We start from the raw sequence: 24,484 nt of genomic DNA on the forward strand, positions 1-24,484 counted from the left end.
ATGTATGCAAGAGGTAATTAGTGGAGCTGTCTGCCAAAGTGATGCCCTCGCAGAGAAACAATGTGACAATGCAGCATTATTTAAATGGTTAAAAAAAAGCAAAATATTGCATTTGCCGGAAATCTGCAGGTCAAGGAGTATCTGTCAGGAGAGCAGCAGAGTTACTGTCTGATCTCCCATAAAATAAGATAAAACGTTAACTCTGAAATTCTCCCTGATGAAGTCACATAGAACAGGCCCTTCAGCCCACCATGTCTGTGCCGAACATGATGCCAAATTAAACTGAATCTCTTCTGCTCTTTCCACCACTTTCTGTGTAAAAAACTTGCCCCGCACATCTCCTTTAAACTTTCTCCCTCTCACCTTGAACGCATGTTTTCTATTATTTGACATTTCTACCCTGGGAAAAAGATTCTGACTTTCCACCCTATCTCTGCCTCTCGTACTTTTATAAACTTCTATCAGGTCTCCTCTCAGCCTCTGACGCTCCAGAGAGAACCTCAGTTTGTCTGACCTCTCCTTATAGCTCATGCCCTCTAATCCAAGCAGCATCCTGGTAAATCTTTTTCTACCAATTTCTAGAGAGCATCCTATCCGAATGCATCACGGCTCGGTATGGCAACTGCTGTGCCCAAGACCACAAGAAATTGCAGACAGTAATGGACACAGCCCAGTCAATCACGCAAACCAATCTCCCCTGTATTGACTCTGTCTACTCTTCCCGCTGCCTCGGAAAAGCATCAAGCATAATAAAAGACTCCTCCTGCCCTGGCCATTCTGTCTTCTCCCCCCTCCCATCGGGCAGAAGATACAAAAGCTTGAAAACTCGTACCACCAGGCTCAAGGACAGCTTCTATCCCACTCTTATTAGACTCTTGAACAGAACTCTTGTGTGATAGATATACTCTTGACCCCTCAATCTACCTTGTCATGGCCCTTGCACTATATTGTCTACTGCACTTCCTCTGTAACTGTGACACTATATTTCTCTGTAACTGTGACACTGTATTCTTCCTTCTGTTTTCCTTTATACTACTTTGATGTACTTAATGTTTTGGAATGATCGGTATGGATGGCATGTAAAATAAAGCTCTTCACTGTATCTCGTTTCATGTAACAACAATAAACCAATTGCCAATCGAAGCCTCATCTCCCCTGAGCTCAACACCTCATGGGACCATCATTTTAACCAGTGCTGATGATTGTGGAGGTGCGCTAAGCTACACTCCTGCATAAACAGGTCAGCCTTGACCTTGGCAAGAGATCGCAAGGTCATGACATATTCCATTTAATATTGCTGACGTTAATGCATGCAATCTTTAAACTGGCCTATGTCAACAGATTCCCAGCAGCTATGTTTAAGTGGAACTTGTGTGGTCATTGAAATGCCCTCTGAACACTTTTAGCTTAATTGTTATAAAAGTCTTAATGGCAAGGACCTTGGGGAAAATAGGCACAGTAAAACTCTAGTCATCCGGACTGCAGATACTGGAAGCTGCAGCAAAAAATACAGAACGCTGGAAGAGCTCATGGGTCAGGCATTAGTGGCTGGGGGAACTTTCCTCCCGCAGACGCTGCCCGACCCGCTGAGTCCCTCCAGCAGAATGTTTGCTGCTCCAGACCCCAGCATCTGCAGTCTCCTGTGCCTCCCGTTTGAGGAGCCCAGCGGGTCGGGCAGCGCCTGTTGGAAGGAGGCGGACAGTCAACGTCCCGGGTCGAGACCCTTCATCTGGACTGAGAGGGTAGTCGCTGATTGGCAGGACGCGGGCCGGCTCTAGTTGCTGACTGGCTGGTCTTGCGGAGCAGGTCGATGATTGGCAGGAGGGCGAGGCGATGCTGATTGGCTTCAGCGCTGGGAGGGCGGTGCTGGAACACGGAGGGAGGAGGGGTACGAGTCGCTGATTGGCTGCGGTGCGAGCTGCTGATTGGCACTGAGGTGAGGCTAAGTCTCTGATTGGCCAGAGTGCCGCCAGCGGCCGCAGGCGATTGGCTGGCGGCCGCATTTAAGTGAAGGTAAGGCAGCAAGTCCAGTCTTTTCGTCCTGGCGCGGCGGCGGTGAGGTGTTGTGGTGCTTGACACCGGGGATCGGGGGCCTGTGTCCGGGAGGGGTGGGGGAAGACTGCGGCGGGTAACCGGGGCAGGGGAGAGGCCGGGAGAGCGGGCTGGGCCGCCCTCAGGCCGCGGCTGGCGGCCCGGACGCGTGGCCTCCAAAGAAAAGGCCTGCCTGCGGAGGCGCGGGAACCGGCGGGACGGGCCGAGCGGCCGCCGGATGCCTGGAGACGCCCAGCAGGTCGGGCAGCCAGAACTGCACACAATACTCCTGAGTCCAGCCTAACCAACAGCTTGTACATGCCCCAAATCTCACTGCCTTGGCCAATGAAGGCAAGCACACATGTTCCTTCCTCGCCACCCCGTTTATCTGTGATGCTGGTTTCAGGGAGGTTTATACATGTATCCTGAGGGTTTTGCTGTTGGATAACACTACCCTGATCAACGTCCTGCCCTGGTTTAACTTTCAAAATGCATAATTTCATTCTTGTCTGAGTTGAGTTCCATCTGGTATTTGACCTTGGACAACCTTCTTCGTTGTCCATCCCACCAGCAATTCTGGCGTCACCTGCGAACTTACTAATCGTGCCACCTTGGATCTCATCCAAATCGTTAAAATAGGTGACAAACCACAGGGGACCCGCTACCGATCCCAGTCACAGGCCTCCAGTCTGCCTCCAACCACCAAGCCAATTCTGTATCTTTGTTGCTTTGTCACCCAGGGTCCCATGTGCTCTAACCTTGTGGACCAGCCTGCCATGTGGGACCTTGTCAAAGGTCTTGCTAAAGTCCCATGTGAGACCCCATCCAATTCCCCTGGCTGCACACACAGGTTACCACACTGATCCTGAAGGGGATCTGCTCTGTCCCTAGCAAACCGTTTTCCTTTAATATACATATAATCTTTTAGGATTCTCTTTTATGTTATCTGCCAAGCATATCTCATGGGCTGTTTTTTTGCCCTCCTAATTTCTTCCTTAATTGTACTTCTATATCCCTTGTACTTCTCAGGGGACTTGGTTGATCCCAGATGCTTGTACCTGATATGTCTTTTTTCTGATCAGCTCCTCAATATCTCTAGTCAACAAAAGGTTCTCTAATCTTCTCAGCTTTGCCTTTCACTTCAACAGAAACGTGCAGGCCCTGAACTCTTCTTATCTTGCTATTAAAAGGCTCCCACTTGGCAGAAGTCAGTTTACCTGCAAACAGCCTCTCCCTTTCAACTTTTGTGAGTTCCTATATAAGAGATATCTTTATTAGTCACATGTACATCGAAACACACAGTGAAATGCATCTTTTTTTGCATAGAATGTTCTGGGGGCTGCCCGCAAGTGTCGCCACGCTTCCGGCGCCAACACAGCATGCCCACAGCTCCCTAACCCGTACGTCTTTGGAATGTGGGAGGAAACCGGAGCACCCGGAGGAAACCCACGCAGACACGGGGAGAACGTACAAACTCCTTACAGACAGTGGCTGGAATTGAACCCGGGTCGCTGGCGCTGCAAAGTGTTACGCTAACTGCTACACTACCGTGCCTGTCTCAGACCATCAAAATTAACCCCCCCACCAATATTTAGGACTTTAACAGGGATCAGTCCTATCTTTTTTCATAACCATCTTGAAAGTAATAGAATTATGGTCACTGATACATCCACCACAGCCTCATTTCCTAAGAGGAGCTTGAGTGTAAGCAGGGCCACCTGCATATTGCTTCAGAAAACTTCCCTGGGCACATCTAACAAATTCTGTCCCATCTAATCCCCTAGTACTAAGCAAGTCCCAGACAATATTAGGGAAGTTGCTATTACAACTCTATTATTCCTCCACCTGTCTGTGATTTCCCTACTTGGTAGTTTCTCTAATTCCTGCTGACTATTGTGGGGCCTGCAGTATAATCATGTCAAAGTGATCACCCGATTCTTATTTCTGAGTTCTACCTTAAGGCCTCACTGGATGTTCCCCTGGAATATGTGATGTTCTTCCTAGTCAATCGTGCAATTCCCTCTCCTCTCAGCCACACCAGAAGCATCGATATATAGGAATGGTCCTGCCCATTCTCCAGCCATGTGTTGTGACTGCTGAACTAAGCCACACGAAGGCTGTAGCTGGGAGATATAAAAGGTCTTTATTCAACACAGCAGATCTTGTGGGGAGAATCTAGTTCTCTCTGGAAAACGTTTCATGTATGTTGAACACAAAGACAATAATAAACTATCAACTGCAGTTTCAATGGATTATAATTACCTACTTAACCTGCCTCCATTCAGAATGTTAGTTAACTTTGCAGAATTACATATTTACAATGGAGACACAAGACTGCATTGGCTCAGACTTGACGTCAAGTAGGGCATACCTCACTTTGGCCATCTGCTCTGTTGGCAGGGATTCTATCAGTGGTAGACCATCTCAGGTAATGGTGGCTCTTTAGCTCAAGCTTGAGTGCCACATCCTCAGAGAACATAGAACAGTGCAGCAACAAACAATCTGCTGGAGGAACTCAGCAGGTCGAGCAGCATTTGCGGGAGGAAAGGAACTGTCAACGTTAAGGGTCGAAACCCTGCACCAGTCCTGATGTGAATACCATGTTCATTGGCGAGTTGTCTAACTCTTCCATCGAGTCCAGTTACCTGAAGCTGCTGGGTGTGTGGCTCAGGGGAGGTGGGACTGGGTAGAGTGCAGAGCTGAGTTAAAACCAAGCTGGGAATCTGGGAGTGGCATTCTGTCAATTGAAGGAAAGAACCTGGAATGTAGGAGGTGGTGGGGTGACCTTATTAGAGATTTATAGAATTATGAGGGGCATAGATAGGATGGATAGATGGTTTTCCCAGGGTAGGGGAGTCCAGAACCAGAGGGCACAGATTTAAAGTGAGAGGGGAGAAATTTGAAAGAGATCTGAGGGGTTTTTCATACAGAGGGTGGTAAGTATAGGTTCTCCCCAGGTTACGAAAGCTTGACGAATGGACACACCGTGCATGCGAATAAGTGTTTGGGAGACCAACAGGATGGATGGGGACAGATTTGCCGGTGGCTGCAGGTATCGTCTGCCGGTTGGGAGCGGGGCACTTCCATGTGCCTTCTCTCTCCACTTCCCCCACCCCCTCCCGGAGCTGCAACAATCAGGGGCTGGGTGGAGCCGAGCAGAACTGAGAGCCGCTGAGCAGACTCACTCGTTCCCTGAGTCGGCGAGGCCAGCTGCCGGCCGCTCTTCCCGTGCTCGCTCGCCCTCCCGTTACCGCTGCTCCTGTGACCCTCTCCCACACATTTCCGACTTAGGAACAATTCGGGTTACGAGCAGTTCTCAGGGACGTCACCCAGGGAGGACCTGTATCTGGAATGGTCAAGGCAGATACAATTACCACATTTACAAGGTGGTTGGACAGGAAAGGTGATGAGGGATGTGGGACAAATGAGTGTAAATAGGCATCCCGGTCGGCATGGACGGTGGACTGAAATGAGAAATTTCTTTAGCTAGAGGGTCGTGGATTTATGAAATTCGTTGCCACGTACAGCTGTGGAGGCCCAATCATTGGGGGTGTTTAAGAAGGAGATTGATAGGTATCTAATTAGTCAAGGTATCAAGGGATATGGGGAAAAGGCTGGGAATTGGGGCTAGATGGGAGAATAGTTTAGCTCGTGGTGAGGTAGCGGAGCAGACTCGATGGGCCGAATGGCCTACTTCTGCTCCTTTGTCTTGTGACCTTGTGAAAGGGCCCGTCTCTGTGCTGTACAATCCTATTCTAATGCGGTTATTGGGTATTGGGTGCATGGTACAGCTGTGAATCATACTACCCTCCTGTGCTGCAGCAGTCATCCAGGCTGTCTGACACTTTATCTGGAGATGGAAAATGGATGGTGTCTGTCAGGACATGATGTGTGAAGGCCAGGAAAGGGATGTAGTAGTCTTTGTCCAGTTCTGTTCATAACATGGGACCCTATGCCTTATGGGTGTCCCACGGAATTGGCACTGAGAGCGACTTGGTGAAAGAAGCACTCCTGTCTACTTGAAACCTTATGGTGGTTAATAAAATTATGAGAGGCATGATAGAGGTGTACAAAATATTAAGAGGAATAGATAGAGTGGACAGCTAGCGCCTCTTTCCCAGGGCACCAATGCTCAATACAAGAGGGCATGGCTTTAAAGTAATGGGCGGGAAGTTCAAGGGAGATATCAGAGGAAACTTTTTACCCAGAGAGTGGTTGGGGCATGGAATGCACTGCCTGGGGCGGTGGTGGAGGCAGGTACATTGGTCAGATTCAAGAGATTACTAGATAAGCATATGGAGGAGTTTAAGGTAGAGGGATATGTGGGAGGAGGGGGTTAGATAGTCTTAGGCAAGGTTTAAAGGTCGGCACAACATTGTGGGCTGAAGGGCTTGTATTGCGCTGTACTGTTCTATGTTCTATGATTTGAGAGGCATTATGATAGGGTAGACAGTCAGAATCTTTGTCCCCAGAGTAGAAATGTCAAATACTAGAGGGCATGCATTAAACTTTCCCCCTCTCATGCACGATGGGGGAATGCCCATCATGCACGAGAGAGGGAAAGTTTAAAGGGGATTGCAAGGCAAGTTTTCTCACACAGAGAGTGGTAGGTGCCTGTAATGGTGGTGGTGGAGGCAGATACAATAGAGGCTTTTACATAGCAACATGAATATGGGGGGATGTGGATCATGTGCAGGTGGAAGGGATTTGGTTTAATTTGGCATCGTGTTTGTGCACATATGCTGGTCTTCTACTGCAAGGAGCTGTCCGCAACTGAATGCTACTGACGGCACATTCCAAGGACCAGAACCAGGTACTGAGGGACACTCGGTGCATCTACCTCAAAGGTTTTATGGAGAAAGGTCACAGTTTAAGGTCCTCCCAGCAAGGGATGGAATCATATTTTAAACTAAACCCTATAGGTTATTTAGACTGTAGAGTCTATGTGAGGGGAAATTATATTGGTGTCATGCAGAGGGAATCTAAATCCCCCACCATCCAGGCTATGCCTTCTCCATGCTGCCATCAGGCAGGAGGTACAGGACCCTGAAGACCCACACCTCAAGGTTCAATAACAGCTTCTCCCCCACTGCCGTCAGGTTCTTGAACTCACCTGAAAAACCCTGACACTAACTCGGACTATATTTCTTTGTCTCTCTCTCTCAACTTGCACAAGTGTCGTTATGTTTATTTTGTCGTGTAAGTTATGGATAATTTATGTTAACTAATGAATGTCATGTTTGTAATGTACTGTGCCGCTGCTGCAAAAGATAATTTTCATGGCATTTATACCCTGTGTATAAACTTGAACAATGACAATTGCCTTTGACAATAAACTTGAACTTAAATAGAATGTTTATACCATGAGCAATAAATTTGCAATTATCTTTTTGAAAATAAGTTAGTTCCCATAAGTACAAGATGTCCATTGCTGCTTTTGTTTCAGGTCCAAGGTGTCTCTCCTTCTATGAGGTATTCCATCCTGCTGCTGCTATGCATGACCATGTTCGTCAGTGGTAAGAATCTGATCTACTCAATGGGAACAGGAGTCAGCCACACAGCTCTTCAAACCTTCCACTATCCAATTACATTGTGGCTGAACTGATCTTTGGCCTCAAACTCCAGCGCACCCCAACTTCCTGATCTCTATCCCTACATGACATTGATAATAAGGAGTCCAAGAATCAGTTGCAGCCTTAATGACTTGGCGCCACTGCTGTCTGTGGTATAATATTCCAAACATTTGAGAAGAAGCTCCTCATTTCTGCCTTAAATGGTGACTCCATATCCTGAGACCATGTCCCTAGTTCCAGATTACTTCCCCTTGAGGAATGTGCTCACAATATCTATTCTGTAAAGCCTCTTCAGAATTTCGGTTTGATGCAATCATGTTTTGTCTTCTACACCCAGGGATAGCAGGGAGAGTTGCCCTACTCTTCCTCAGAACTTTGCTCCCAAAAAGATTGGGGTTCAGTTGAAAAGTTCAGTCTACTAAATCTTTGCTCTTCAAGGATACAGGTAATTATCTAACACCATTTAAATAAACTGCTTTTCTAAATCAGCTTGATAAACTTCTGGATGCTGAGGGAACCAAGAGAAACTGGGTGAGGAAATGGATTTGAATTGATGGATCAGGCAAGATCTTCTTTGGCTTGAGGAGCTAAATAGCCTACACCTAGTTCCTAGACTCTATGGTGTCCCATCAAACATCCCTGTCCCAGCGATACCTATAGGTTGGCTGCGGAGCAATGTCAGGGTATAGAAGCAGGAAGAGGTCATTTGGCAACACCTGTTCCATCGTTTGATCTTATTTCTTGAAGGTTTCAACTGAACCCCAGTCTTTTTGGGAGCAAATTTTGAGGAGGGGGGCACATTTTCCCCTCTACCCTTCACCAATGTTTCATCCCTTACCCAACATTACTTGAATAGGAAAAGTAACCTGGTTATCACTGGGTTATTGTTGACAGGATCTTGCTGTGCACAGATTTGATACCACCGTTCCCATATATTACTGGCAGATGAACATCAAATGCTTTAGAGGACCTTCAGGTGAACAGATGCCTGGATCAGTAGGAAGCACTGCTGACTCCAAGCTGAACTTTGTGGGTTCAACTTCCACCGCAGAAACTTGAGCACATCTAGACTGACACCCTTGTACAATAATGAGCAATGCCTAAATTCTAAACTGCTATTATACACAGTTCGGGCATTTTAATTGGAACAATCATCTCGAGGTTAAGTTTTAGTTTAAGTCCTTCTTATGTACAGGCAATGAATAACTTGCAGCTGTACTTCCATAGAATTGTTTTGCAAGATACAATTAGGGTTTCAAGTGCAAGGGCAATTACTTCCTACAGAGGTGCCATCTATCAGGTGAAACGTTAAACTGCTTCCTCTGATGGATGTAACAAAAGAAAAATTCTGAAGTACAACTTTGAAGATCAGGAGAGTTGCCCAGGTTTATATCTGTCACTGCAATATTGAAATTCAAAAATAACTAGACACTGGAAATCTGAATTAAAAGCCAAATGCTGGGAAAAAACTTCAGGTCAGGCAGCATCTGTGGAAAGAGAAGCAGTTTGGGTCTTAGAGTCATAGAGTCATACAGCATGGAAAGGGGCTCCATGGCCCAACTGGTCCATGCCGACCAAGATGCCCCATCCAGGCCCCATTTGCCAGGATTTGGCCCATAACCTAAACCTTTCCAATCCATGTACCTGTCCAACTGTCTTTTAAAGGTTGCATTGCACCTGCCTCAACCACTTCCTCTGGCAGCTGATTCCACATAGATACCACCCTTTGTGTGTAAAAAAAAAGGTGATCAAATTTCTATTAAATCTTTCCCCTCTCACCTTAATCCTACGCCCTCTAGTTCTTGATTCCCTAACCCTGGGAAAAGACTGTCCATTTACCCTGTCTACATCCCTCATGATTTTATACACCTCCATAAGATCACCTCTCAGTCTCCTACGCTCCAAGGAATAAAGTCCTAGCCTGTTCAACCTCTCCCTATAACTCAGTCCCTCGAGTCCTGGCAACATCCTTGTAAATCTTTTCTGCACTCTTTCCAGTTTAATAACATCTTTGTTCTAGCATGCTGACCAAAACTGAACACAATACTCTCAAGTGTGGTCTCACCAGCATCCTGTACAACTGCATCGTGACCTCCCAACTTCTATACTCAGTGCCCTGACCGATGAAGGCCAGCGTGCCAAAAGCCACCTTCACCACCCTGCCTACCTGTGACTCCACTTTCAGGGAACCATGTACTTGTAAAATCAATACAATTTTTGGCATTAAGTTGTGAGATGGGAGTGTGCAACTCTACATGAAATTGCTGAGACCCTTCATCAGATCTCTTCAGAATTGACCTCCAGGTGTCCTGATACTTCAGCAGGTAGCACTCCAGGCTCTAAGCTGAACTTTGTGGATATATCTTTGAGTTTTTCCAGTGCTTTCTGTTTCTATTAGAAAGTGATTACCTGGTCAACAATGCTGTGTGTGGGATCTTGCTGTGTGCAAATTGGCTGCCATATTCCCATGTTATGTTGACTCTACATCTCTTTGGGATGTCCTGAACTTGTAATATGCAATGCAAATCTTGCTTTTTCTTTTCGTCCCCCACAGTTCTATGTGTGTGCACCAGGAACAAGCTAACCTCCCGGGCTGTTTGTGGGAACACCACCGTACTTGCCTGCCCATTCACAGGCGAAGGAGAGGAAATGGAGGTCACCTGGCAGAAAAGGAAACGTCCCGTTGACTTGGTGGTCTACAGATCAGCGAGGGCCGGCAGCATTCAGAGTGGGGGCCGGATGACAATGCAGCCAGGTTGGAGCAAAAGAAGAGCAGCCGATCTGATTATCCACGACATCAGGGTGGAAGACGAGGGCACCTACGTTTGCTATATCCGTCTGAATTCAATGTTCAAAAGTGAAATTTGCTCTGAGGTAGTCCTGGAGGTAGATAGAGGTAAGGAGACTTTAAACTCCCGGGTTGTACTGGTAGACGGAACGTGATGGATCTCGTTCAGTTGTTGTTGTTATAGTTTATTGTCATTCACCCATGTGCTGTAAAACACACAGAGGAACAAAATGTCGTTTCCCCCAGACTCACGCAACAGAAGACATACATAGTACAGAGGACATACAATAAACAGAAAAAAATTGTGCAAGTACAAATAGTGCAAAAAAACAGCATATACAGAATACAAAATTAGTGCAGGGTTAGTGCAAAACAGAGTTGAACTCTGGGCTGGTATAAGCAGAGCCCCCATCTCCACCCTGGTGCCTTGGCTGTGTTGGTAGTGCAGGGTTTACACTGAACCTTCTTGGACATCTCCCACTCAATGAGGTGTAGCTGTTCCCCTTGTCTAATCTTCTCCACTGCATCCCTTGAGATTAGTTCTGCATCTGTCTTTGCAGCTTTCTTGGACTTCCATTGGACTGTCCTCGCTTTGACCATGTGGTAGAGTCATTTGAACGACCAATCCAATGTATGTCTTGTGTCTGTGTACTATACGTCAGGAAGAGTATGGTTCAGCTGCCAGTGTTGCAGTGTTTTGAAAGCAGTTACTACATTAATGACGCCAATTTAAGGATTGATTTGGGCCCAGGGAGATCGTGGAATGTTTGGGATAGTTTGTGGATCCGAGGTGTCTCTGACTCTGGCACCGGGAGGCAACATACCATCCGGGAATCTCTTTCACATCCAAAGAATTTCCTGTCTGCCCCCCTAACTATGGAATCCCCTATCACTACCACCCTCCTCTTCTCCCCTCTTCTGCACCACACGACCTGGCTCAGTGACAGAGACCTGGTTACTGCGGCTTTCCTCTGGTAGGTTCCCCCCCTCCCCCCATAGTATCCAAAGTGGTATACCTGTTATTGAGGGGAACGGCGACAGGGGTACTCTGCACTGTCTGTCTATTCTCAGTCCTTTTCTTGACAGTCACCCAGCTACCTGCCTCCTGCAGCTTCAGAGTGACTGCCTCCCTGTAGCTCTTACCTATGTACTCCTCGTTATCCCCAACATGGTCTGTAAGGAGCTGCAGCTGGATGCACCTCGTGCAGATGTAATTATCAAGGAGACCAGATGTATCCCAGAACTCCCACATCTCACAAGCTAGGGTCTTGAAAGAAGTGGCTAGTAGGATAGTTGATGTGTTGGTTTTAATTTTCCAAAATTCCCCAACTAATGTAAATTAGTTTATTATTGTCGGATGTACTGAGTTACAGTGAAAATCTTTGCTTTGTGTGCCATCCGTACAGATCATTACAACAGTGCATTGAGGTATGCATTAAAACAGGACTCAGGTTCCTTTCTATCCCGCAAATCCCTCAATTCCGTTCCAGTGTAATCCCAGGTAATGACCTGCTGTCGCTGGGCATGCTGTTGGGGTGCCTGCTGTTCTTGGTCATCCCAATCCTCATTGTTCCCTACGTTCACCACTCCATTCATCCTCATGCTTATTCACGATAGTTTTGAGGGGGCAGGCCTGATCGGGTTGTTCGTTATCATCCACTCCCCCCATGGGTTGACCTACCTGTCTGTCGTCAGGGTCAGACCAGATATCTCCATCCCCTGCGTCTGGATCCCAGCCTTTTATCATCCCAGCTCGCACCCTTATTCTTCTCTGCTGTTCCTTTTTGTTTAGCTACCACAAGCTGGCAAGCGAGCATGGCCCCTGAGGTTCAGCTCTCTCAGCCCGTTCTTGGGCTGTGTGTACCATTTTTTGTGCTAAATTCAACTGCCTCCCGGTTGTAAGACAAGTTCTTTAAGGTCTCAAAGGGTAAGGACTCTGGACACAAGTCTTTGGAGTAAAAAAAATGATCTATTCACAAAGACAAACACAGGACAGAATGAACAGGAACGGATGTACACCTTATACACACACGTGATTGCAAACATGGGAGAAATCACAACAAGGGTGAGATACACACACACACACCAAACTGGTTACAAATGATCAAGGAAGAAACGATACCTTGCCTGACCCCTGTCTCAGTGCAAGCCATCGGCTCTACGCTCCCGCAAACCTACTTAGGACGCTCCTAACCCTTGTGGAATGGTCTCTTCAGCATTGTTTCACACTTCCTGGAGCAATCAAAAGAAAGCAAACCACGCACATGTGGCATTCTTTATAGTGCTGGAGGGCTGGGTGGTCCAGCCAAGGTAATTCAAACAATCCAATGATTCAAGGCCAGGTACAAAAGTTTGTACAGGAGCCAATGGTCAAGGGTGTGCACAAATGGGTGGGTGGAGCCAGACCTTGATTGACAGTGGTGTGGCTTTCGACCATGTACTTAATGGTGTCACGTGACAGCCATGACCCTTCACAATACCCTCCCCTTCTCCTCGAACTGGTCCTCCAACCTGTAAACTTCTTTTTCCAAGGCACTTATTTGTTGCTCCCTATTCTTGAGTGCATCCGTAAACACCCAAAGTGCAGCACCTAAAAAGCCTGCTTCCCGTAACGTGGGTTATCCGATGAGCTATCTTCTCTGGCCCTTGCAACAACCGAGTTCGCCAAGTCTGTGGCTCATGTTTAAGTGCTACTAAATTAGCCAGAGTACCAAATCCCTCAGAGTTATCCACTCAGCCAGGAATAAAAAATTCTTCTGGCCTAGCTCTGTCTCTCTTTCCCCGAAACATTGTTCAGAAGTGAACCCTGCTCGCAGTGCCAAATGTGTTAACACAGGACTCGGGTTCTTTTGGGTTCCTTTAGAACAACAGAATCGGTATTGGTATTGATTTGTTATTGTCACTTGTACCGAGGTACAGTGAAAAACTTGTCTTGCAAACCGATCGTACAGGTCAATTCATTACACAGTGCAGTTACATTGGGTTAGTACAGAGTGCATTGATGTAGTACAGGTAAAAACAATAACAGTACAGAGTAAAGTGTCACAGCTACAGAGAAAGTGCAGTGCAATAAGGTGCAAGGTCACAACAAGGTAGATCGTGAGGTCAGAGTCCATCTCATCGTATAAGGGAACCGTTCAATAGTCTTATCACAGTGGGATAGAAGCTGTCCTTAAGTCTGGTGGTATGTGCCCTCAGGCTCCTGTATCTTCTACCTGATGGATGAGGAGAGAAGAGAGAATGACCCGGGTGGGGATCTTTGATTATGCTGGCTGCTTCACCAAGACAATGAGAGGTAAAGACCAAGGGGGGGAGGCTGGTGTCCGTGATGCACTGGGCTGTGTCCACAACTCTCTGCAGTAATGAAAGACACCACAATTTCATGAAAAGTTTGAGTAACTTTATATAACACAAAAAACAACTAAACACAAAGGAAACTACAGCTCTAACCACAAATCTAATCTAACCCAAATTAAAAGAAACAAGACCAAAAACCCAAAATCTCTCACCTAACACTTCACTGGTAAAATCGAGCTCACGTTTGCATGCGGTTCTCAGCGATACTTATTGGCATCCGGGACATTCTCTCTTCTCTCCTCTTCCATCAGGTAGGAGATACAGAAGCCTGAGGGCATGTACCACCAGACTTAAGGACAGCTTCTACCCCACTGTGATAAGACTATTGAACAGTTCCCTTATGCAATGAGATAGACTATGACCTCACGATCTACCTTGTTGTGACCTTGCACCTTATTGCACTGCACTTTCTCTGTGGCTGTGACACTTTACTCTGTACTATTATTGTTTTTACCTGTACGACATCAATGCACTCTGTACTGACTCAATGTAACTGCACTGTGTAATGAATTGACCTGTACGATCAGTTTGTAAGACAAGCTTTTCCCTGTACCTCGGTACAAATGACAATAATAAACTAATACCAATACTTAGCAACGTTGCATTCTCTGCCACTCAGTCTATCGCCAAAGGGGAGTCCTGGGGTATTTCAGCAAGACGTGAAGGGGCTTGACATTCGCCAGGCGTTGGCCACGAACCAACCCGTGGAGAAGCTCTGAAGTTCTTGTGGGGCGCATCTTTATAGTCAAGGAGGGCTTTGTGCCCTGTTTGGTCCCAGCATAACAAAGGATTCCACACTTTTGCTAAACCTTCCCGTTGTTTTCAAGAGTCTCATCAGTCATTAGTGCAGAAAAGTTCCACTGTTAACGAACAGATAAAAATTCAATCTTCTAGAGGGCGGATGGCTCCATGAGTGTGTCGCCGAGAAAGGTTTGAGACAAACTCAAACAAAGCCCTGGGATCATGTCTGATGGGGCAAATTAACACTCCCCATCTTCTCGCTTGGCTGAAGCATACCCTGATTGTTTTGCAAAGCTGCCCGTTTAACTGTATCTGATTAATGTTTGGGGCTGTTTTCCACATTGATGTCTTGCTGTTTCACACGGTTTCAGTAACTCCTGGGAAAAACAAATAGTCCTAAATGGGAAAGATGCTTCTTTCAACCCTTTAGTTACATCCAGCCATTGGTAGCTGTTGCAAGAGAGAATCATTGATTTGTTTTTCATCTTACCACAAGGTAGTACAAGGGAAAACAATAACAGAATGCAGAATAAAGTGTTACAGTTACAGACAAAGTGCAGTGCAGGCAGACCATATCGAGGTAGACTGTGAGGTCAAGAGTCCATCTTATCGTACTAGGAGACCGTTATTGTCTCATAACAATGGGATAGAAGCTGTCCTTGAGCCTGGTGGTACGTGCTTTCAGGCTGGGAGGGGGGGAGAAGTGAGAATGTCCGGGTTGGGTGGGGGGCTTTGAATATGTTGGCTGCTTTCCCGAGGCAGCGGGAAGTATAGACAGAGTCCATGGAGGGGAGGCTGGTTTCCATGATGTGCCGAGCTGTGTCCACAATTCTCTGCAGTTTCTTGCAGTCCCAGGCAGAGCAGTTGCCGTACCAAGCCGTGATGCATCCGGATAGGATGCTTTCTATGGTGCATTAGACTGAAAAATAGCAAATGTGACACCTTTACTCAAAAAGGGAGGAAGGCAAAGCAGGAAACCAAATTTTAATTAGCTTAACATCACAGAAAATATTAGAAGCTGTTATTAAAGCTGTCATTGCAGGGTATTTTGAAAAATTCAAGGTATTCAGGTAAAGTCAACGTGGTTTTGTGAAAGGGGAATTCATATTTGAATAATTTACTGGAGTTCTTTGAATAAATAACGCGCTGTGGATCAAGAGGGAACTTCCAGATGAAGGTGAATGTACTATTCTTAGATTTCCAGAAGTCATTTAGTAAGGGGCCATATCAAAGATAATTGCAGGAAAATATAAACTTGTGTGTAGGAGGTAACATATCAGCATGGTTTGACTATTGTCTCATTTCTGTTCACATCTTTTAAATGCTTCTACAAATATGTGAAAGTTAATGAAGACATAGATAGCCCTGGTAATTATAGACCTGTTAGCCTGACGTCTGTGGTAGTTAAGTTGCTGGAAAGCATTCTGAGGGATAAGATGCAATTACATTTGGAAAGGCAGTAGTTGATTAGGGGTAGCCAGCATGGCTTTGTGCGTGGGAGATCTTGCCTTATGAATTTGATTGAGTTTTTTGGTAAGTGATGAGGAAGGTTGACGAGGAGTGGGCGGTAGACGTAGTATATATGAATTTCAGTGAGGCTTTTGATAAAGTTCCATGTGGTAGGCTACTCTGGAAGGTTAGATCGCATGGCATCCAAGGACAGCTAGCGAACTGGATACAGCCTGGATGGTAGGAAACAGAGGGTGATAGTGGAAGACTGGAGGTCTGTGACTAGTGTGTCCCAGGGGTTGGTGCTGGGCCCATTGTTATTTGTCATTTATATTAATGATTTGGATGGGAATATACGAAGAATATTTAGTAAAACTGCAGATGACACTAAAATAGTGTCGTAGACAGTGAAGGGGAAGTACCAAGAATTGCAGCGGGAGCTGGATCGGCTGGGTAGATGGGCTGAGGAATGGTAAATGGAACTTAATTCAGATAATTGCAAAGTTACATTTTGGAAGGACAAATCAGGGCAGGATGTTTACATTGAATGGAAGGGCCCTGGGTACTGTTGTACAAATTTCCCTTAAAGTGGAGTCACAGGTAGACAGGGCAGTGAAGAAGGCTTCTGACACGCCGGCCTTCATCAGTCAGGACACTGAATATAGAAGTTGGGAGGTTATGTTGCGATTGTACAAGACATTGGCGAAGCCGCACTTAGAGTACTGTGTTCAGTTTTGGTCACCCTGTACAGGAAGGATGTGATTGAACTGGAAAGAGAACAAAATAAATTACAAGGATGTTGCCAGGACTCGAGGGACTGAGTTATGGGGAGAAGTTGGAATGGCTGGGCCTATAATTGGAGCTTAGAAGAGTGAGGGGTGATCTCATAGAGGAATATAAAACCATGAAGGGCATAGATAGGGTAAGCGGTCTTTTTCCCAGGGTTGAGGAGTCAAAAACTGCAGGAAGTAGTTTTGTTAGAGGTGAAAGGGTTATTAAGAGCCTAGGGGCCAACTTTTTTACTCAGCGGGTGGTAGATATATGGAACCAGCTGCCAGAGGAAGTGGGTGAGGCAGGTACATAAACAACATTTAAAAGGCACTTGGACAGGTACTTGGGTGGCGAGAGTTTAGAGGCATATGGGCCAAGTACTGGGAAATGGGATTAGCTTAAATAAACACCTTGGTCAGCATGGACAAGTATGGGCTGAAGGGCCTGTTTCTGTGCTGTATGACTATGACTCCATGAAAAATGTGGGTCCTTCACGGTCTGAAACAGGTGGAACAAATAAATGGTAGACCGATTAACCAAATACTTTGGTTCTGTCTTCACATGAGGTGGAAGATAACTACCCAGAACTGCTAAGGAATTAAAGAAATTTAGTACCAGTAAAGGAAATGGTGTTGGAGAAGTTAATGGGACTGAGAGCCAATAAATTTCCAGGGCCTGAAAGTTTGTGTCCCAGAGCAGCTGGAGAGGTGGCTGTGGAAATAGTGAATGGTTTGCTTGTGATCATCCAAAATTGTATGGATCATGGAACAGTTCCTGCAGATTGTCAGGTGTCAGATGTTGGATTCACCCTGGCAGGTGACTGCAGAACATTTTGGAGACGGTACACAATGCAAAACAGGTTCTCATAAGTTCATCTGGAATTAACTTGGTCTTCTCTGGAATTAACTTAAATCTCTGGCAGCTGGTTAAAACAACTTCCATGAACAAATAAAACTAATGGTGTAAGTAGTATCCCAGTTGCTGTCTTACCAATCTACTGTACAATTGTGATACTTTTATTTTAAAGTGGAAAAGATATAAAGGCCTAATGCTCTATTGACTTTCCAAATCACGTGATGTATCTGAATGCTGGTTTTGAACGAAGGCACCCAGATCCTTTTGTACAGCAGCGTACTATGGATTCTCCATTTAAACACATTTTGCTGTCTGTCTAACCTTATATTTCCCCACATTCTACTCCACCTGATTTTTTTTTGTCTCTTTGTCCTCTTTACAACTTGTTTTCTCACCTATCTTTTAAAATTTGGCCACAATATATTTGATCCCTTCATCCAAAGACATTAATAGAGTCATTGAGCTATACCCCATGGAAAACAGGCCATTCTGCCCAACTCGTTCATACTGACCAAGTTGCCTAACCTAGCCTGAAGACCCACACCTCAAGGTTCAACAACAGCTTCTTCCCCACTGCCATCAGGTTCTTGAACCCACCTGAAAAACCCCAACACCACCTCGGACTATGTTTCTCCCCCTCTCCCCCTCTCTATATTTTGTCATGTAAGTTGTATATAATTTATGTTAAGTTTATGTTAACATGTTTGTCATGTTATGTTTGCTGCTGTTGCAAAAAGCTAATGTTCATGGCATTTATCCCTTTTGTACGTATGCCTATGACAATAAACTTGAAGTTGGACAGGAGGGACTGCAGATGATGGAATCTGGAGCAAAAAGCAAATTGCTGGAGGAACTCAGTGTGTCAAGCAGTGTCTGTGGAGGGAAATGGACAGCCGATGTTTTGGGTCGAGACCCTTCATCTGGACTGAACCTGCTTGACCTTGTCATTGCCGATTCCACCTGTGGTAGATGCATCAGTCCATAACTGCATAGCTGGATATGACCATCAAACACTTCTTGTGGAGGGCAAAGTCCTATCTTCACATTGAGTATATTGTATCTGTAAAGGATGCACCATGGAAAGCCACCTATCCAGATGCATCACGGCTTGGTATGGCAACTGCTCTGCCCAAGACTGCAAGAACTTGAAGAAAGCTGTGAACACAGCCCAGTCCAGCATGCAAACCAGTCCTCCTTCCATTGACTCCATCTACACTTCCCTCTGCCTCGGGAAAAGAGCCAACATGATCAAAGACCCCTCCCACCCTAGTCACTTTCTCTTCCCCCCAATCAGGCAGAAGATACGAAAGCTTGAGAATGTGTACCACCAGGCTTAAGGACCGCTTCTATCCCACTGCTATAAGACTCTTGATCAGACCTCATACGATGAAGATGAACTCCTGATCTCTCAAGGCCCTTGCACTTTTATCTTCCAGCACTGTACTTTCTCTGTAACTGTAAACCTACATTTTGCATTCTGTTATTCTTTTACTTTTGCTGTACCTTATGATCTGTCTGGATACATCATGGACACCAGCCTCCCCTCCTTGGACTCTGTCTTTACCTCTCATTGTCTTGGTGAAGCAGCCAGCATAATCAAAGACACCACCCACCTGGGACATTCTCTCTTCTCTCCTCTTCTATCAGATAGAAGATACAGGAGCCTGAGGGCACATACCACCAGACTTAAGGACAGCTTCTACCCCACTGTGATAAGACTATTGAACGGTTCCCTTATACAATGAGATGGACTCTGACCTCACGATCTACCTTGTTGTGACCTTGCACCTTATTGCACTGCACTTTCTCTGTAGCTGTGACACTTTACTCTGTACTGTTATTGTTTTTACCTGTACTACCTCAATGCACTCTGTACTAACTCAATATAACTGCACTGTGTAGTGAATTGACCTGTACAATTGGTATGCAAGACAAGTTTTTCACTGTACCTTGGTGCAAGTGACAATAATATACCAATACCAAACAAAAGCTTTTCACCGTATCTTTGTACATGTGACAATAGTAAACCAATTATCAATATTTCCCATTGTATGATGTTTCACTACAGTCATGCTAAATGGGGTGGGTTACGATGAAGCTCATTGATCTGAAATGTTAACTGTCTTTCTCTTTTCAGAGATGTTTCCTGACTTGCTCAGCAATTTTAACACTTCATGTTTTAGATTCAGAACTGATGTGACAGTTCAAAGCTGGGCATCTTGTGGAACCCCGTCAGCAGCAGCAACGTAAGCACCACAATCTGTAACCCCATGGCCTGGCATATCCCTCACCCTACCGTTACTATTGAGCCAATGTCACCCCTGGTTTTGGACCCCCTACCCTAGGATAACAACTGTTACCATCCACCTTATCAATGCCTCTCATAATTCTAAACACTTCTATAAGGTCACCCCTCATTCTCCTCCATTGCAAGGAATAAAGACCTGGCCTGGCCAACCTCTCCCTATTTTTCTTTCTTTGCAAAGTATGTTAAGCAGCATGTGATAGACAGAGCTACATGATTTTATAACCAAGGTACTGGATTCATTAGGAACCTTCAAAAGTGCATTGAATGGATACTTGGAGGGAGAAGTAAAACTAGGGGATTGTGAGAGATTGGAACAAGTGGGATGACTCTTTGAAGGAGTCAGTCTGGATTCAGTAGGTCGAATGGCCTTGGTCAACCTCCCTGCATTTAGTGGGGTAAAATCTCCCCGTACACTTATGGTAAACTTGTGTACCAACAATTTGTGTATTATATTCTGTTGCATTACAGGTGAAGGAAATGTCTGGGCAAGTTCCACACAGGTCACAGTAGGGCTAGGGGAAGATCTGGTCCTCTGTTACGCCCACAACCCGAAATGTTTCAGCTCAAACCTGAAGGTGACCTGGATGCACAACAGCAGCTTGTTTGCTTCTGTGATTGTTGACCACAGGGGAGTCATGGAACAGACCCCCAATGTAAATGCCAGTTATGCTGATGGAAATGCCACCCTGCTGCTACAAGATGTCTCAGCTGCCCAACAAGGAAACTATACGTGCTGCTTCAGAGACGACACCTCCAATCCAGAGTGCTGTGTGGTCTCAAACGTCATCATCACAGGTAAATTGGAATAGTCTTTCGTTCATTCTCACTCAGCATCATTCAGAATGAGCCTCCAATGGACATGGGGTTCTGGGCGTTTAGTTTTGGTTCAGACGGCCATCTGTTCCAGCAGTAATTTCTCTTCTGAGGCTCTTCTCACAGCCATTATGGAGTACAGTAGTTCAGTTACAGGTCTTCCCCAGCTTACAAAGGCCCGAGCATGTAGCTATGTAATACAGTGGTTCGGCCACACTTGACGTATTGTGTGCATTTCAGGTCGTCCCATTATAGGAAGGATGTGGAGGCTATGGAGAGGGTGCAGAAGAGGTTCACCAGGATGCCGCCTGGATTAGAGGGAGGTTGGACAAACTTGGGTCGTTTTCTCAGGAACGTCAGAGGCTTGAGGGGAGACCTGATAGAAGTTTATAACATTATGAGAGGCATAGATAGGGTAGACAGCCAGAATCTTTTTCCCAGGGTCGAAATGTCCAATACTAGAGGGCATGCATTCAAGCTGAGAGGGGGAGTATTTAAAGGAGATGTGTGGGGCAAGTTCTCTACACAGAGTGGTGGGTGCCTGGAACAGGCTGCCAGGGGTGGTGGTGGAAGCAGGTACGATAGAGGCGTTTAAGAGGCTGTTAGATAGAATAAGGAACGGAGGGATGTGGATCATGTGCAGGCAGAAGAGATTTAGTTTAATTCAGCATTGTGTTCGGCGTAGGGCCTGTTCCTGTGCTGTACTGTTCTACGTTCTATGTCTAGCCTGTACATATGGACAAACATTTGGGAGACTGGCGGGATGGATCTACTGGCTGCCGCGGGGCTGCAGGCATCTTCTGCCGGGTGGGAACTCAGTTCGCAGCTGCATTTGGGTTACAAACAGTTCACAGGAACAGAACCCTGTTATAACCTGGGGAGGATGTGTAATAGACTAGCACCAGAGACCCCAGACCATTGATCCAGAAGCACATTTGAATGTCACCACCAACTAAGATGGCAGTAAAGAATTTAGATTAGTTTATTGTCATGTACACTAAGATGCAACAAAATTCCTTGCTTGGGTGAAGCTCACAGAGTAAACAGTATACACAGTAATGATAAATACAGCAGTAAATACAGTGACAAGCATAAAACAACAGAATGGTGCAAAGATTGCAGTGCAAACTGAAGTAGTGCAAAAGAAAATGCTAAAGTGACGATAGTGGAATAACTGAGAGAGGTAGAGTTAAGAGTCTGAGAACGTGGCAGCACCATCAGGAAGGGGATGTGAAAGAGGTGATTGGTTCAGGAGTCTGACAGCAGTGGGGAAGAAGCTGTCCTTGAGTCTGGACGTCTGGGCTTTCAAGCTCCTGTATCTTCTCCCAGAAGGTAGAAGAGAGAAAAGGGAATGGCCAGGGTGACAGGAATCCTTGACGATACTGTCAGCCTTCCTGAAGCAATGCATCATGAATATAGACTGGATGGAAGGAAGGGATGAGCCTGTGACGGACTGGGCAGTGTTTACCCCTCTCTGCAGGTTCTGTCGGTCCAGAGCAGAGCAGTTGCCGTACCAGGCTGAGATGCAACCCGTCAGGATACTTCCTATGGCATATCGAGAGAATCCTTGTGAACAAGCGGAATCTTCTCAGATGCCTGAGAAAGTAGATACGCTGATGTGCTTTCTTGATCACCACACCAGTATAATATCAATGGCCACGAAGTTGCAAGATTGTTGTAGAAACTCATCTGGCTTGTTGATACCCTTTCAAGGAAGATAATCTGCAGTTCTGGATATGACACCAGACCCTTTGGCAATGTGATTGAATCTTAAATAGGCCAGTAAGGGAGAATGCCCAATGAATGCTAGCCAGACTAGTAATGGACACATCTGTAAATGAATAGTTTGCTGCCCTCCAGCGATACAAGAACAAAGCATTAAATTGAGGTGGCTGCCGTCAGCTCTACAGTTATCAGCCCAGCCGATGGGGCAGCACAATATTGGGTTCTGAGCCGGGACCCTTGAACCTTGGTGAGTGCGCTCCCCATGAGAAAGAAATATGGCAGGGCAGTAGTACGGTTTTGTTGCAGTTCTGAAGTTCACAAGGACTGGGCCATCAGCGGGTAGAGATGGGTGTATGTTCGGGGAGGGGAAAATGGATGGCGATGGGAGAGGGAGGGGTATCTGTGGCTCCAAGGAGTAGTAGGGAGACAGTGGGATTCTCTATTTCGGGACTCTCCAGAAGGTAAAGTCATGATTCTACACCAGATATCAGTAAGTGGGTGGAGTGGAAATGGGGAACTCAGCATTCAAAGTGATTGAGGTTTCGTCCATTTTGTATGTTCTCTCTCCAACAGAGACCTGGAGCGACATGGAACCAAATCTGGGGAGACGCAATCAACATGCAGTGACTGTGTTACTGGTTGTTCTGCTCAGCTGCGTGATCATCCTGTAACAATCTGGAGGAAGATCATTGAAGGCTGTAGTTCATAGCTTCAGGCCCCACTCCCAGGTTCTGAATTGGGAACTGTGTGAAACTTGGTTCATCCCAGTATGTAAATAATCTGTGTGTTGGTCCTCCAGGTACCATTACAAAAAAAAATTCCTGAAGCCAAGATAAATCTTTGTCCTTTATTTTGGCTACCCTTGTTGGTTAACGTTCTGGTTTAGAGTCAGTGGTTAATCGATCCACAAACAGCCAAAAGTAAGGGCTCGTGAGTCAGGGTAACAAGTTAGCTCAGAGAGACTGAGGCAGAAGTTTATTCAGAAGTGCCAAGTGGGTGATTTGTCACAGCTTTCGCCTAAGATCCTGGCCTGCAGGCAATCCCACACAAGGTATTTATCTGGCTGAGACCACTGTCTACAGCAAAGGCTTTGGAACCAACAACATGCTGCATGGAGCACTGTAGACCTGTGCTTCAGAGCTAGCTGTGTCTTTAGCCAGCTGCTCCAGTACAGTTAGAACACTGATAATGTGGAAAATTGCCCAAATTTGTCTTGTTCACAAAAAAAGCAAATTTGGGCTAATAACCACCTAATCCATCTACTCTTCAACACTCAAGGCATTGTTGACGGTGCTATCAAGTGGCATTTACTACTAATCTGCTTACCAATGCCCAGTTTGGGTTTAGAACATAGAACAGTACAGCACAGGAACAGGCCCTTCGGCCCATAATCTTGTGCAGATCTAATTAAACTAGTAATTAAAAGCCTACTAAACTAGTCCCTTTGATCTACAAAAGTCCATATCATAGAACAGTACAGCACAATACAGGCCCTTCAGCCCACAATGTTGTGCTGACCTTTAAACCTCGCCTAAGACTATCTAACCCCTTCCAACCACAAATCCCTCTTCCATATGCCTATCTAGCAATCTCTTGAATTTGACCAATGTACCTGCCTCCACCACCACCCCAGGCAGCACATTCCATGCCCCAACCACTCTCTGGGTAAAAAAACCTTCCTCCCTTGAACTTCCCACCCATTACTTTAAAGCCATGCCCTCTTGTATTGAGCATTGGTGCCCTGGGAAAGAGGCACTGGCTGTCCACTCTATCTATTCCTCTTAATATTTTGTACACCTCTATCATGTCTCCTCTCATCCTCCTCCTCTCCAAAGAGTAAAGCCCTAGCTCCCTTAGTCTCTCCTCATAATGCATGCTCTGTAAACCAGGCAGCATCCTGGTAAATCTCCTCTGAAGATCCCTCCATTCTCTGCATATTCATGTGCCTATCTAAGAGCCTCTTAAGTACCCCTATCGTATCTGCCTCCACTACCACCCCTGGCAGTGCAATCCAGGCACCCACTACCCTCTGTGTAAAAAAAAAACTTGGCCCACACACCTCTGAACTTGCCC

General features: G+C 45.9%; 1 protein-coding gene across 1 annotated transcript; it reads left to right on the plus strand.

The window, feature by feature from the left end:
- Positions 1-23,243, plus strand: LOC127586520 (uncharacterized). Its single transcript, XM_052044533.1, has 6 exons — positions 1-13; positions 2,061-2,290; positions 7,478-7,547; positions 10,159-10,500; positions 20,342-20,668; positions 22,985-23,243. Exons 1-6 carry the CDS (start codon positions 1-3, stop codon positions 23,080-23,082), a joined length of 1,080 nt encoding a protein of 359 aa, XP_051900493.1. The 3' UTR covers positions 23,083-23,243.
- Positions 23,244-24,484: the final 1,241 nt, after the last annotated feature.

This window comes from Pristis pectinata, chromosome 37 (genome assembly GCF_009764475.1).
Source record: "Pristis pectinata isolate sPriPec2 chromosome 37, sPriPec2.1.pri, whole genome shotgun sequence".
Lineage (NCBI taxonomy): Eukaryota > Metazoa > Chordata > Chondrichthyes > Rhinopristiformes > Pristidae > Pristis > Pristis pectinata.